The sequence below is a fragment of the Citrus sinensis genome, chromosome 6 (assembly GCF_022201045.2).
Source record: "Citrus sinensis cultivar Valencia sweet orange chromosome 6, DVS_A1.0, whole genome shotgun sequence".
In the NCBI taxonomy this organism is placed as follows: Eukaryota; Viridiplantae; Streptophyta; class Magnoliopsida; order Sapindales; family Rutaceae; genus Citrus; species Citrus sinensis.
In genome coordinates, this window is record NC_068561.1 from 24,234,320 (window position 1) to 24,250,636 (window position 16,317).

The 16,317-nt window shown below is 32.2% G+C and overlaps 2 protein-coding genes across 5 annotated transcripts; one reads left to right on the plus strand and one right to left on the minus strand.

The window, feature by feature from the left end:
* The first annotated feature begins 3,263 nt into the window (after positions 1–3,263).
* Positions 3,264–6,290, plus strand: LOC102612581 (uncharacterized). Of its 4 annotated transcripts, none has more exons than XM_006482284.4 (8): positions 3,268–3,443; positions 3,554–3,622; positions 3,749–3,778; positions 4,292–4,324; positions 4,521–4,591; positions 4,919–5,000; positions 5,657–5,749; positions 5,917–6,290. In XM_006482284.4, exons 1-8 carry the CDS (start codon positions 3,342–3,344, stop codon positions 5,989–5,991), a joined length of 555 nt encoding a protein of 184 aa, XP_006482347.1. In that variant the 5' UTR covers positions 3,268–3,341; the 3' UTR covers positions 5,992–6,290. The 4 variants fall into 4 exon arrangements, with proteins under 4 accessions (XP_052299663.1, XP_052299664.1, XP_006482347.1 ...); XM_052443702.1 differs by having other exon boundaries at positions 3,270–3,443; positions 5,923–6,290; XM_052443703.1 differs by lacking the exons at positions 3,749–3,778; positions 4,292–4,324 and having other exon boundaries at positions 3,264–3,443.
* Positions 6,291–10,996: 4,706 nt separating this feature from the next.
* On the minus strand, positions 10,997–13,427 carry CYP707A1 (abscisic acid 8'-hydroxylase 1-like). Its single transcript, NM_001288947.1, is given in 7 exon segments — positions 10,997–11,389; positions 11,501–11,619; positions 11,710–11,816; positions 11,926–12,100; positions 12,235–12,621; positions 12,737–13,055; positions 13,151–13,427. Coding segments are annotated over 7 exon segments (1,434 nt in total). The 5' UTR covers positions 13,351–13,427; the 3' UTR covers positions 10,997–11,262.
* Between the last annotated feature and the right edge of the window lie 2,890 nt (positions 13,428–16,317).

Below are 16,317 nucleotides of genomic sequence, written 5' to 3' on the forward strand. Positions count from 1 at the left end.
TGGAGGATTGGATGACGATGCAAAAATTAATTAATTACCATGAAATCCAAATTAAGCTATCCTGATGGAGAATCCAAAGTAATATTATTACTGTCCATTGCTATTGCATTTTGAGAGGTACATTGACTAAGTTCAACTGGGCATATTTGTGTGCCCATCCCCACCACTAGTTTTGGATGGAGTCAGAAAACCTACATATTACTCAAAAACTACATATCTTTATATATCTTATATCTCTTGCCCTGATATATTACAATTTACAGAATAATGATATGTATTTTTGCTTATTTATTTATTTATTTATTTTGAAGAGTTCCATAGTTTGGTTTTGATACAGCCGCTTGTTATAATCCAGCTTTACTAAACTGTCTCAATTAAAAATTTAATTTTTCCTAGTGAAATAGGTAAAAATGCCCTTTATGGAACTTGTCTGTCGACTTCAAAGATAGTCTAGAAAGGGGACAAATGCCTTATGCAAGCAAATTAGGTAAGGTGGAGGTTTTAACACTCCTCTGAAATCTCTGTAACACCCTTTTTAAAATTTATTTTTTAAAATACTCTTAGCTAAATTGATAAATTATAGATCGATATATTAAAATTAATTATCTTCGCACAAAATTTATTTAACAGAAGTATTTTTTTTAACATTTCATAAAAATCTTAAAAGATTAAATTTATCTTAAATTCTTTTATTATATAAATTATACTTCCATAAATCTAAACCCTTTAATTTTATCTAAAAAATTATAATTATAATTATAAAATATCAATATAAATAATGATTGAATGGGTGTAAAATATTTCTTAAAAGAATAATATATGTAAGTGTTTAATTGAATTTTCATTCAAAATAAAAAATAAATTAATTTGTGTTAGGTTATCTAAGTAATTTTAATTAAAAAGGGCTTTGAAAGGAACTTTGGGTGGGGGGCTCGAAAGGTCTACTCATTAGGAAATGAAATCTGACGGAACCTGCATGGATAAAGATGATTGAGCCCTTAGAAAGAGCTCTTTTAGAAATTATTATGGGCAAGTTCAACAAAGAGGTCAGCACTGTTTATAGAGTGGAGCTTTTAATATCCCTCTCAAATCATTATAAGACCCCCTTTTGAATATTAGCTTTTAAGATTCCCTTGTTTAATTGATAAAATACAAATCTATATATTAAAATTAAGCGTCTTTTTTTAAATTTTACCCAAAAACATATTTTTTAAATTACATCAAAATCTTAAAATGTTAAATTTATCTTAGAATTTTTTTCATTTTATTATCTAATTTCTATCATCATAACTCAAACTTCTATAATTATCTTAAAAAAGAGAATATTTTTCAATTAAAAATAAAATATAAATAAAAATTAATTTGAAATGGGGTGGGCGTAAAATGTTTGTTAAAAAAATAATTTACGTAAATTTCTAATTATATTTTCATTTAAAATAAGAAATCAACTAATTTATGTGGAGTTATTTAAGTAGTTTCAATTAAAAATTGGTTTTATGGAGAGATATCGAAAGACCTGCTCCTTTTAGAAACTCTAATGGCATGGACCTGGATTGAAAATTCCAACTCCAAGATGGAGGGCAAATATCTGGTTCTATTGGCTACCACACAGAGTTATTGTGTATCGACTAAGCGCACATCCATGATAGTAGTACCTTCGTTACCAACTAAAGGGTTGCAAGCCCAATCTACAAGTTACAAGGTTCACATCAGAATCAAGAATCTCCTGATATGTATGACTCACTTTTCAAAGAGACTTATGGTGCCACAAACCACAACATTTAAGTAAGCACAAAGACAGCTCACTGTTCCTGCTGAAATGGCAGCCGCATCATCAAGCTCAATAACAGAATTTTAACCACACTTATTGGTTCAAATAGTACAAATACAATAACTAGAAATCCAATATTAAGTCTTAAGATCTTGAATTTAAACATCCTAGAATTCCAATATACAAAACTTGGTTGAATAATTGCAGTAGCTCATGTTGGGTTTTGGTCAAATAAGAATAACAATCTAATTGTAAAAAGTTACAACGAATCACTTATGAAAAATCACAATGTTTGGTGATATATCGGTGTTTTTAAAAGTCTATATAAGGGCAAGGAAAACAGCTGTCAAAAACTGATTTAATTTTTTAATTTTCTACAACACCAGAAAAATTTGTCAGATATAAAATGTTCATATATTTCTTAGTGAATTCTTCACTTTTATTTGGTGCAGATTCACAGACGACTTGCCAATAAACCCATAAGCAATCTCTATCGAGAGGAAACAACTAATGCTTTAAAAAAAGCGTATTCAATACGTGTTTCAAGTCTTCATCTACCACTGCTATTATTTTTAACAGTTTTTTAACAGCTCGAGCACACCAATAAGCCATTCTGTTTTGCATGAAATTTCAAACACTAACCTTCGTTCTTGAGCTGAGAATGCATCAAACACATCCAAATAGCACTGCAAGTCCGCATCATGACCATAATTAACACTGGAAAGCGTTTGATCAGAGGGCGCTCCATAGTCATTTTACTTTCTTCAACTAGCTAGAGATAACAACAAGAGCAAAGGCCTTGCTTTTTCTCAGCTGGAGGAAAACCTGCTGCACTGAATCAGATACTAATTGTATATGAATGATGACCGCAAAATGAATCTTCTGCCAATGCTACAGCTTAATGAATAAATGAGAGCGAAACTACAAAATGAATGAAATGTCAACAAAAACCAGCAAAGGCACTAACCAATTACTGATGATTTAAGAACTCGTTTAATATTCGATATTAAAACTTACATGAAGTTTTTTTAATTTCAAAAATCAGCAAACTGACAATGAACCTCACTCTAGTAATTGATTACTACTATAACGCTACTGCCTGAATAAACAAACACAAATGTAAGCGACTGAGCGAATCATGTGCCGCTAATTTAATCATTGTATGTGTATTAGAAAGATTAAGTTAACAACTACAAGAAAATAATTTAAAATAGCAAAGTGTGTTGTTCAATAGATTATTATTGCTACAAGAAATAAATATGAAGACCAGCTGAGCTGAGAGGTAATAGCAAATAGGAGATTTTCTATTTTTTAAACAGCCTTTTAAGGCCCTAAGCAACAAGATCTAGTAAGAATTCGACCAACATCAGAACAACAATTGAGTGTTTGAAATAATATGCATATACACTCAAATCAAATAAAATCGGCCCATTTTCAAAGCCCATGCTGAATCAGGCCCATTTCTGCACATATCAGGAAAAAGAACCATGAGAGCGAGTGGGAATTGGCTTTTGCTCCGTTGTTTCTTCTGTATCCGTCACTCTCCCTCCTCGCTTCCGTAGGGGTTCTAATGGAGGAATCGGGTCGTGCTGTAATCGGGTCGAGGCAATCGGATCTCAACAAGTCCTTTAAGCTGGCCATTCGTTCTCTTCTTACTACCTGCTCCAAAGAGGTAACTTCTCGAAGCCTCACTTGTGAACAATTTCTTCCTAAAATTTCGTTTTTTTCTTTTTTTGCTCAATTTGTTCATTTGTTTCCATTTCAACCTTTTTTTTTTTAAAGGAATTTGGTAAAGCATTTGATAGGTTTAGTAGCTCCGAGCAAAACTCTCTACACCGTCTATTTTTCCAGGTCTGCTCTCTATAAGCTTATCTTCTTTACACACTACTGTAGTGTTTTTTTTTTTTTTTGAATTAAAAATTTGAGCTTTAAACTGATACATATCTTGGATGTATGATTTGGTGCGAAAATTTTCAGGTCATTACTTCATTGCATGAAAACATTGAGGTATATATATTTCCTGCGCCTTTTTTTTTTTTTTTTAATTTTAAAGATATTTTAGATGCGGCAATTAGAATGTTCGGTTTTTTTTTTTAATGAGTCGTAGGTTGCTAGTGTGACATAATAAGCACATTGCTAAACTTCTGTTTGATTGTGTTAATTTTCCATATAATTTTTTTTCTCTCCATGTATCCTGTTCTTATGAGAACTATTACACTGTGATAATGCTTTAAATAGAAATGTATAACAAACTTATCACACACACTCACACACATATATTTTTTATCTACTTACGTGTGATTCATGGTAACATATAAGCTACTTGGGAACGAATGGGGTCATCTTATTTTTAACCTGGGTTCCCCGTTCAACCTATTGGAATTGAAATGAAAGTTTAAACCATCAGGTAGTTTGACCAAATCTAGTATATCAACAAATTGCAAAACTAATTCCCAATTGGATAGATTATTATAATATCTGATTATTTGAATTCTAATGGTGCCTCTTTGCGTATTGCAGAATGAATTTGAATCTTTGTGCCTTGAAACACAGGTAGTTTCTTAAGTTATTGCTTCTCTGTTGTTTTTCCTTCTTTGCATACAGGGTGCCCCTAACTGTGAGATCATCCTGTCTCATTTAGCAGGATGTTGGCATTCTGAAAGAGCATGATAAATGTTCTGCCTCTCTCATTGCATGGTAGTTGCTGCTGTGTAGTCATGACCAATAGAAGTTCCATTCACTTTTGCAGGTGGGAGCCGCTCTTGATACTGTAGAGCAATTCGTGGAAGAACAAAATCTGGATCCCTTGTTTTCAGAGAAGTATGTAATCACTCTGTGATGACCAGTTATGTGTACAGTGACCTTTTATCAATTCTTCCTTAGGAGATGGTGCTAACATAGTCTGTGAAAATGATAAAAGAGCTAGAAAACTGGAATTGAAAACAAAGAATCATAGATGGAGAACCACTGAAAGCTTTGGTTTCTCTGTTCCCTTATGACCTTATGACGGCACTAAGAATATCCAACTGAATGCTTTATGCTGGAACTGGTTTCTATGGCTTGGGGTTTCTACTTGATTAACTTGCAGTTCATTCTATCTGCAATTTCTGGATGCCTGATATTTCAATTGGCATCACTCACATGCAGGACAAATGTGATGGATGTTGTATGCGATCTGACAACAGCAAAGAAGAATGAGATCTGCTACTTGACATGTATTCTGGAAAGGGTGAGTAATGTTGAGAATTACGTCAATCTGTCCTTTTAAAAATTGTATTATAATGATCATCTACCTTTCAAGGTTGGTTTAACTTGCATTCATATGCTTATTAATAAGTGCTGCGAGTGATGAAATCAGCTTTTCTTGGGTTGGCTGAAGAGCAAACAATAGTTCAATATCTCTCCTTTTATTCTTGATTCAGGACCAATTAGTGCATTGCATCTTATTGAACTACTGTAGTCGATATCAAGATTCTTACGGTTTTACGAATCATATTTTTCCCTTTGTTTCACCATTCATAGTTTCACCATTCATGGGATCCTTATAGTTACCATGCTGCTGTTTGTTTACACAATTTATCCTTTTACATTGAGAAACAAGCAAGTGCCGTATTTTATGCCATCAAGAAAGAGAAAACTCATAAACCAATCTATTTAGGACTCACTTATGATGATTCCCAGTCAATTCTGGCTTGTGGCTATCTTACTTTTGGTTCCTTGAAGTTAGAATGTTTCTCTACAATTTTATTCATGCTTTAGTTGATTTTTAAGGATAGTTATCTATTTGATGGAATGGGCTTCAGTAGTGGGCCCATTTGTGTTCAGATCCTGCATAGTGATGCTTTCTGTTTTCTTGATGGATTCTTCTCCCACTTCATTTATTAGGTGGAAGAACAGAATCGCCTCCTTAAAGCACGTCTTGAACTACTTAAGAAAGGAAGGCAAGATTTTTCGGGCATGACAGAGGTTGTTGAGAAGGTGAGATATTTGTTGTTGCTGTGGATTTTTCTTCTGTTTTTCATTGAATTGAAAGAATAATAATAATGAATGAAGAATGTTTTATTGAAAGTGGGCATGAAGAGCTTATATTTGCAGGTTGATTTAAGTGGAAACGATCTCAGTTTTGTGTTCATTTTTCTTGCTAGTTACAGTTGAGAAGTGGGATAGCATACTACGGAACATACAATAATGGTTTTCATGATCCAGAATTAATGGGTTAAATGATGCGGTTACAAACAAGAACACTCGTGGGTTGCACCCTCTTATATATGTTGAAGATTAAAATTTCCCCTTTGTTAAGTGTGTACTTTCTGCCCTCTGAGTCAGAATCCACTAGTGCAGGGTACTTGTCAACAGTGTTTAGGTTGTCTTATAAAATAATATTTTATGATGTTTGGTTAAGTACTCTCTGTTGTTTATTTTATAAAGATGAGAAGCTGAGGATCTTGTATTGTTCTTATCATACCAGCTGTAGCATCACTTTTTTATCTATACAATTAAACGTGCTTCTTTTTCCTAAGTAGCATATGCATGAAGCCATCACACTTTTTCATATAAAGGTCTCTCTTTTGGCAATGATACCACTTATAGCAAATTAGATTGGAAGAGAAATAACTCTTTACAGCTGTGAACTTGACCATTTTAATATTGCTACAACCTTGAACTCTCTGGTAACTAGAACAGGTCCAAATGGAATTCTTTAAGCCCTGCTTTTCATGGTGTGATTGCATTACACTTATCATACTCAACATACAGTGACTTTGACTTTCGTTGAGCTCACCAAAAGAAAGCATTAAGAAATTTTCCCAATACAAATGCACGGCATGTCACAAATAGCTGGCAATGAGTTGGATTGAAAAGGCCGGTTTCTCTCTTGGTTGCGGGATGACAAAACTACTCTTCTTCATGAATTTATATTGTTCATCTGTGAATAGTAAAACAGAATTCGCCCACTAGTAATTGCATACACGAATCAAAGTTGATTCCTCGTGGCTTTTCTTTCTTAAAACTTCTTTGAGTAAAGAATATCCCACCACATAGCAAGTTCTTATGACTTCATTTCAATTCACAGTAACATCAATGTCAAACTATTCTTTGCTTATTTTATTTGGCTGGAGTCGGAAGCATAATTATGAGAAAACTTTAAAGAGAAGATCTGAAGAATTTCACAAATTTCCATATTTACCTGAATTCTAGAAATGTCCAAAATTTATCTTGGAACAAGTGCGCTTCGAGGGTTTGTTTGTTTCGAATTGAGGTATCGTGACTTTTAATCCTTAGTCCTTGTGGGATGCAATGTGTATTTCTAGTTGTTGTGCTTTTTCCTCAATTTTTTTGTAGCACAACAGGCCTACATTTACTTGGAAGCAAATTTTTATCCCCAACTCTCCCATTTATACTTGCATCTAGGGTTTTGAGTTAATCCAAACCAAATCATAAAAGTTTGGGTCTAACCCAACCTAAACCAACCCATTTAGGTTTGGTTTGAATTTTATTATCAATTTTTTTTTGAGAAATTTAATTATATCAAAATTATAATAATTATTAATTATTAAATTGATATTAAAATATGAAAAAAAATATAGTGGATAAAAATTATTAATTATAGATTTTAAAATAACTTCATCCTTAAATTAAAGAATACTAGAAATGAGAACGTAAACTCTAATAATAAACTTCTACAAACATGATATCAATAAGTAAATTCAAAGAAGAAAAAAAAAATAGTAGTATTAAGTATTAACCCTGTTACAACACAAACTCTAATAATAAACTTCTACAAACATGATATCAATAAGTAAATTCAAAGAAGAAAAAAAAAATAGTAGTATTAAGTATTAACCCTGTTACAACACAAACTCTAATAATGTCCATACAAATCAAAATAAGATAAGACATCCCAACTCAAGTGTCAAAGCAATCTGTCATAGTCATTCCCATCCGCAATACTTTAATCAAGAGATTCCACGATTAACTGAGTATGCTCCTTCACCAATAAATATATAAATATTAAGTGAAAAATAAAAGTTTTTTTAAAATTGATTTTGAATTTTATTAGCTCAATTCAAGAACCTGTAATACAAATTAAAACAACAAATAAATGAAAACAAATAAGATTCTGTAATTTCACTTGAGCACAACGAACGAATAGACACCATTTGAGAGTTTTTGCATCATGGTTTTAGAAAGGAGAAGTTGTGGGTTGAAAGGTAGCTATTTTGAATTCAGATAAGCAATTAGTCCATTTATTTAATTCAAATTTGTTTTTACATGTTGCTTTCTTTTTTTAGCTTTGACACTTGACCACGCCATAAACAATTTAACAGCAGACTTTCACTTATTTATTTTCATTTATTTTATTTGATAAGTTTAAGTGTTGGGATTTTATCCATGACCCATAGGTAAATTATACCCGACCTATGCTAAAATTATTTTTTATATAAAACCCACATTTAATTCATTTTCACAATTTACCAAACCCAAATCATTTAATTTAGTTTGAATTTGGGTAAATTCATGGGTCGTGGGTTTATGCCCACCCCAAATTGGGTGTATTGTGAAGTGTCGTGGCTTTAAAGTCACTGCCATTACCGAATGGAATCACTAGAGATCAAGTACCAATGAAAGTGAATGAGTATTTGCCAAATGTTTAAGCTGCTGGACTTTCGAAGTTGAGCTCAAGCGTCGCAACCCAAACAAACCCAAGGTTCCCATATTTAATAATCTCATATCTCAACTCGCGGTTTGAGGAACAACCCGAATCATCTGCAAACAGGTAGGAATAGGATTAATAAGTGCTAAAACTATGATCTCTGGTCTTACATGTTGAATTTCATTTAGAAGATTCCAAGTCAGACATTGCATCTATATATTTCATACTAAGTTGACTTTGTTAATGAAAGAGAGTTTAAGACAAAAAAAATGTTAAGACCTTGTGTTAATAGATTCGTGCCACCTTGCAGGTGAAATCTTTGACCAATAATAATAATGATAATGATATTAAAAAATCATCACCATCATCATCATCATTATTTTGTAGTTCATTGCTGAGCTACATGAACAGATGTGCGAATGAGATTTAATTTATTTTTCAAACAGAGACAGCAGAAAAAAAATTCCAAATTTCAAAAGAACAAAACCAGGGAATACAAACAGGAAACAGCGCGAAAGAATTAATTTTCGGTGGTTTTTAGTTAGAAATAAAGCAGAGTCAAGGCATCAAAATGTCCAGATTAGCAGCAGTCTTTTTCAGTTGCTAATCTAGAAAAAAGAAAGTCATCTTCGATGCTGACATTATCATCCTAACGTTATAAACGTTGAACGTTCTGATTTTGAAAGAGTTATTCATCTGTTCATCAATCTCTGCATGGAGACAAATTTCTCGTTTTCAATTGCGACATTCATGAAACACACCGGCAACTGATGATGAAATGCTATTGAATAACAAATTCTTCAACCGGCAATGCCTCAATTGTTAATATCTTCACATTTACAGCTAGCGTATGCCATATGCATGCATCTTCTTTTTTTACTTTTTTTTTTTTCAAATAATAATAAAATCAAACCAACAACTCCATAGAGCGTAGACTTTGAGTAATGCTAAGAATTCTAACTAAAATCCTAATATTTGACATTTGAGTATCAACTAATGTAATAATATATTTGTAACTCGCATCAAATAATTATTGATTTTGATCATAGACGGGTGAAATCGTAATTCATGAAAGTTAATAAAAATTAATAATAAAAAAGATGCGGCATTTAGAAATAAAATGTTACATCAAATGTGACATCCTTAACATTATCGTCATAAATAGTGCTTCCATATTGTTTGATTATGAAGTTGAAAAAAAAAATTGCTAAGTTAATATTTAAAATGCATTTTGGATAAGTTCGAAATGGATTGAAATATCAAAGCACGTTTTGCAGGGAAATCTCTAAATCTATCAACATCGACACTAAAGGTGGAATGAACAACACGTGTTATCCTTACAGGAAACAAGAATCAAAATCAGAAACTCGACTGAGATTTTCATGTTATTTGAAAGTTCTCTAATGAGAAATTTGTTGTCCTTCTTTGGGAAAATGATTCAAGCGATAACTTAATTAATTGATAACATAAATTAGAGATAAGCATAGATATTTTATTTTTTGATTCTCTATTGCCAAAAGTTGCAAAAATTAAAATCTGGCAAAAATTATATATATATAATTATATATAAAGTCAACAATCATGGCGGCGGTTTTGGTCTGTTGTGTTTGTTAAAATGACTATTTTGACAAAATCTTTGCTCCAGTAAATCTTGGAAGGTTTTGGAGAATTAATAAAATCTGAGTAATGATATAGTCACAAATTTTTGTATAATTTTATTTTATACAAACTGATGTGGTGTTAATTTATAATTTCTATTATTTTATATTTTCATTCAACTAATGAATTAATGACACATCAATTTGGACAAGATAAGTTTATACAAGAATTTGTGGCCGTATCATCACTCATAAAATCTTTTTCAAATGATTTTATCAGAATTAAACTACTATTATTAAGATCCTTGCTGTATGAGTTTGTGGTTGAATTTGTGCTTCAATATTATGCAACCATTAGTTTTGCACAAATTTTCCATTTATGAAATGTAATAAAAAATTTGTGGCCATGTAATATTGAAGCTACACATAACTAATACGTTCTTGAATTTCCCGTAGTCCTCAATCCGACCTTTCCACTTTTTAACGCTTAAAATGATTGCGGAAGCTTAAGACTATCATTGATATTGTTATCAAGCACGCAACTACACCTGTCTAAATCTTATTAAAATTTACAGTATTTTGCTGGATGGCCTTGACCTCGAACGTGTAAGCATTTGATCTCATCAAACAATAAAAAAGAATTTGTCAATGCATGTTTAGAAAAGGGAAGCATGCGATTCATTTACTTGGAAAAATTTTTTACGGTAATCTTGAATAATTGACGAGGTCAAGTCTTTATATGAATAGGTGTGGAAGGATAAATAAATATACATACATACATACACACACACACGCATATATATATATAGAAAGAGAGAAAGAAAACAAGCAATTAATTCGAGGTAAATAGATCATCAGAATTTGATTTTCATTTTTCGCCTTACGGCAACTCATGGCTTATATTTATAAACACTTAAAAAAGCACTCCCAAATTGGGGATTAAGACTAACCCACTTACATATATTGAATCCAATACCATCTGAAATTCCCTTGCCTAATAAAATGGAAAAATAATGAAAATAATCTGCTTCCTTTTTTTGGAATGTTAGGAAATAGGAATGCTCTTCTGTACAATTAAGGTTTCCTTTTTGTACGCTAATAATCTTTAAAATCTCCTCACCTTTTGGCAAAGAAACTATGCTTCTTCTCACTTTCTTCTCTCTTTTGTGATGTGTCGTCTGTCTTTAGTTTATTTTCTTTTTATCTCTTCATCATCATTTCGGCTTTCCACAATTAGAAAGTTACATGTTGTGAATTGTGATTTCGGACTTGTCCTTTGACTTTTGGGCTAATCTGATGGGCAATCCATTCATAGGAAGGGCAAAAGGGCCATATTGGATTCCAGTATTTGTGCCCACCACTGTCCATCTGCAAACAAAATTGCCCACGTCAGCAAGAAAAGTACTCGAAGCTAATTCCCCATTTATGGAAACTCAAAAAAAAACTTTTTAAACTATTGGTAAATCAAATTTTACCAACCTGTACTTTGTAGTCAGATGATGAAGAAGCACCAAAATTTCTAGCTTGGCTAACTCATTCCCTGGACATGAATGCGTCCCGTTCCCAAATGGCATGAACGTATTTGGCTTTGGAGATACCTGTGGATTCATTACAGAATCAGTACATTGAACAACCAAAACCAAATTATTAATCAATAATAATTTATTTATTTATTTTATTTTTGTTACCTCAAATCTCGAGGGGTCAAATTTTTCAGGGTCTGGGAAAATTTCTGGGCTGTGATGAATGTTTCTGAAAAGAGGCAAAACTTTCCACCCTTTTGGTATGAGGTACCCTGGAGAGATGAAAAGAAAAATGGGGAAAGATTATCAGCATACTGACAAATACATAGGCATAGGTAAGTGATAATTTTTTATCAGAAATTTGAGATAACTGAAACCGACCTTCATATTCAACATCTTCCACAGCTTCTCTAAAAGTAAAAGATAAGATTGAAGCAACTCTGAGAGTCTCCTGAATGACTCTAGAAGTTATTGGCATCTTCTTTGCATCTGCCCAACTCAGAACTTCCTCCTCACCACTCTTTTCTTTACTCTTTATTATGGCCTCTTGCTCTTCCTGCAAAGCCACCAGTATCAACAAAAAATTAAAAAAACACCCATTAGCCATTTGCCATTATTAAACTATTATTTTCACATAATATATTAAAATTGAGATATTTTTCTAGGGAGCCAGGATTGAAATTTTCTTACCGTGACAGCTTGTAGGACACCGGGGTTTTCGCCGAGGTATTTGACAATCCAAGTCAACACGCTTGCGGTGGTGTCACGGGCAGCGAAAATAACACCGATTATGTTATCTGCTATCTGCTCATCAGTGAGGCCTTCTTTGTCACCCATGAAAGATCCAAGCAAGTCATTGTGATCAAGCTTCATTTGTCTTCTTGTTGAGATGATTTTTGCCACAATTTGAGCCAATTCTTTTCTGGCTTTCATTGATTTGTGGAAGAGTGTTCCTGGAAGATTGATTGGCATTGAATTGTAACCCTTTTCTAGAATGTAATAGCACCTTTTCAGATCTTCTCTGTATAGCACTTCGTCTTTTCCAAATATGGAGAGCAGTGCAACATTGAAAGTATACTGCACAAAAGCAGAAAAAGGATAAATTTAGCTTTTGCAAATCCCAGAACGGAGGAAAACAGGGGAATGAAACAGAGGACTCTGTTTTTGTTCTGTTTTGAAATTTGGGACTCACTATTTTCATTTCTTGGTAAGTGTTGATCAACCTCCCCTGCCATGACTGGAGAGAATCTTTAGCTATGCATTCGATATCGGGGATGATGTTCTTGTTGGCTTCGGGCATGAAAGCGCGAAGAACAAGCTTCCTGAGCTTGATATGGTAGTCTCCTTGGTGAAAGAATATGGCTTGTTTCCCTAACATCCTTTCTTTGCTAGCTGGAAATGTTGGCTTGAAAAGATGAGCTCTTGTTACAAGCACAAATTTTGCAGCCTCCGGGCTCGAAATCATTACGCAAGGACATCCCAATATGTGAGTCTTGAAGATAGAACCATACCTATAAACCAAGAACACGATCACTTTAGTTACAGTCATACAAGAATTATTCAATATGCAACAGCAAGATGAACAAGGACTGGTTTTAATATTAACCTTTTCACTTTGGAAGCAAAGAACACATTTGGGTTTTGAGAATAGAGCTCAAAGGTTTCTCCAATATAAGGCCAGCCTAAGGTGCCTGGAGGGAGAGGCAAATTTCTTCCGTTTGAGGAAATGAACTTGAGAAACAAATAAAAGCAGAGGATGAAGCAAATGGAAGCAAATGGTAAGAGAAACAAGAAAGTAAAATCCATGCTTGATATGTTTTTGTGCTTGAGAAGTAGAAGGAGTAGTAGCAGTAGTGGTAGTTAAGTGGTGAAGGAGTTGTGTGAGGAAAACAAGTGAACAAACAAGGGTATATATAGGATTTTTTGGATTACAAAAAAGGAAGAAAGAGAGAAACTGAGAAAGTGCTTTTCAAAAAATACAGCTTGAATCCCACACACGGAATCTCCCTCCAGCTCATTCATGTTTTTGGTGATGTACATATTTATGCTAGCTAACTTCAATTTTCATTTTTTTTTCTTTTTTCAAGAGAGAGGAAGCACGTGTCAAGAAGTTGCGAGAAGCACTTTCGGGTGAAGAGAGTTTTGAGACTTTGACCAAAAGACTCAAAATTGGCCCTTAAGCTGTTAAGCAAGACAGAAGGGGAGTTAAGAAGACTTTAAATTTTGCTCCATCCGCACTCTTTGCCTTTTTTAAATTTTAACTATTGCTTCCTACAAGATTAGTTAAATTTAGTATGCACATACGTTCAATCTCCTACGTAATTTTTTTTCGCCAAACCCACAAAAATTCTAGATGTGTTGCTACTTTATGAGCCTTCATTAATATGAACTAATTTGATTAACAAGTTAATCTAGAAGCGACAACCTAAAATTTAATGAGTTTGAATGCGAAAATTTTAAAATTAATGAAATTGCACGTTGTTATATAATTTGAAATAGATGGGAATTGATGCTTTTTAACTGTTTATCTTGTTTGTGTAGACAATGATGGCAAGAAAAATGTTTTAAGGACACAACGAGCAATGATTTCAAGTTGATGGGTTTTTTTAGCACATCAAAACCCTCCACATTGACCAATCAAGTTTGGGACATATGGCAAAATTACAAGTACATAGTTTCTAGATAAAACATGGGGACCTTTCATTAAGTTCTAGGCCTGCCTTAAGACTAATTGATTCAATGTGAGAAAAGTCTTCAAATTTCATACGGTCAAGATCGTATCATTTCAGCTTTTAATAAAATCATATGATTTTTTTAGTGAGTCGTATCATGTTGATTTCTCCATATTTTTCTAATAATTTTTAGAATTTCTGGCACTTTCAGCCAAAAAAAAAAAAAGAAATCACAAATTCATTTTTTTATATCAACTTTTTACACCAAAAAAAAAAAAAATCTTTGTGTTGAGTCCACCTTAGATTTCATAAATACTAATTTTATCTCAAAAGAGAAAAAAAAAACCTTCAATTATAAATTATAACTCTTTTCCTTTAAAAAAAACAAAATTATGCACTAATTATGTATTTATTTGGAACATCTCAAATGAGTGGATGAAGACATAACAAACCTCACTAATAAATTTGGTATCAGTCAAATATTATTTCACAAACCAAATAGTGATAAGTGTGATACCCATGATCTTATTCTTCTTCTTTTATTCCTTTTTTTTTTTTTTGTTTCCATTTTTGATAAATAGCAAGTGATCACCTCTACTTCATTATGTGATTACAATAATTATGCAAATCCAAATGTAAGCTAATTAGTCCAAATCAGAAAGACTTGATGGCGACTAATAACTAAAGTTTTAATCAGTATGTTTTATGCATGACTTGTTTGCAAAATGTGACATGTGTTTCATACAATGTGTGTGCTCATCTAATTTGTGTACCCCTAATTTGTTAGTTACATCATATGAATTATAAACAGAAATATTTTCACAAAAAAAGTGTTTTTATTGTCCTATTTTCTCAACAAATATTTTCACATATTTATTGTGAACTTTTACCACACATTGATTACATTTTTTTTTTCAGAAAAAAAAAATAATAGGGCGCCAAAAATATTTTGATGTGTATCGGGCCAAAATGTACTCCAAAAGCAATTTTTAGAAATTTCGTTTAAAAATGGCATAATTCGATATACCTCATACTTAAAAAGTGTAATATAACTTGTACAGAATCAAGTAATCTTAGAGGAAATATATCAATATTTATTCATTACAGCGCTCAAAAATCATCTTTAACTATATATATGCCCCCCCCCAAAAAAAAAAAAAAAAAAAGAGTTTTACTTACTTGTATTTGGTCTTATTCTGTATTGTGTACGTGCGAAAACATATTTAGACTTCCAATAAGATATTGAATTATACAAATAGATAAGGTGACCAAAGTAATATAAAACGCTTCACATATGACATATATATCAGAGGAAATGTAACCCCAATACACACAAAAAAAAAAAAAAAAGATATATTAATTAAATACATTTACAGAGTACGAATATGAAATATGAGCAGAGGAAGAAGAAAGAAAGGTACACAAATATTCAAACAAATGATGAAAGAATGATGCACGAACCTTTATGCATTAATGAAGAGGAAAATGCTAAAGACAATCGATATTTGGCTATGCAACATTTATGAGCCTAAAAAGTTAGGATGCTACTACTACGCAATACATTAATAATTATTATCAATTAGACAAAATAATAATACTAATAATAATAATAATAATGTGGGCTCGAAAATTTTGGAAGGTAGGAGGTGAACAGTAACCTGCTGCGTATATCTCATAAATACATACGTCCAAGATCAGTATGGAGGCAAGTATATATTTATTTACATCTTTGAATAAATAAATAGTTTTCTTATTTAAGTATGTATCACGTATATCGGACTTCTATGTATTAAAGTTTTCCCCAACTACAATTGTTGGATTTTTTCGATATCTAATAATTTCATGAAAAAAAATCATTTAGAGATCGATGTAAAAGTATATGATGTGAATATTAATTGCATATATATATATATATATATATATATATATATATATATCTAATTTTATAGTTCTATCTTCTTTCATGCAAACGCCTACATATTTTAAGGTATAGATTTGACTTTCATCTCATTCTTTAATACTCGTACATTATTGTCTACAATCAAATTGTCATTAATTTAAATTAAAAAAAAAAAAAAGATATCGACACCTGATAACTAAT

Coding starts and splice junctions, on each gene's coding strand:
- LOC102612581 (XM_006482284.4), top strand. CDS start 3,342: ATGGAGGAATCGGGTCGTGCTGTAATCGGGTCGAGGCAATCGGATCTC. Junction 3,779..4,291: donor CATTGCATGAAAACATTGAG/GTATATATATTT, acceptor TGCGTATTGCAG/AATGAATTTGAATCTTTGTG. Junction 4,592..4,918: donor GATCCCTTGTTTTCAGAGAA/GTATGTAATCAC, acceptor ACTCACATGCAG/GACAAATGTGATGGATGTTG.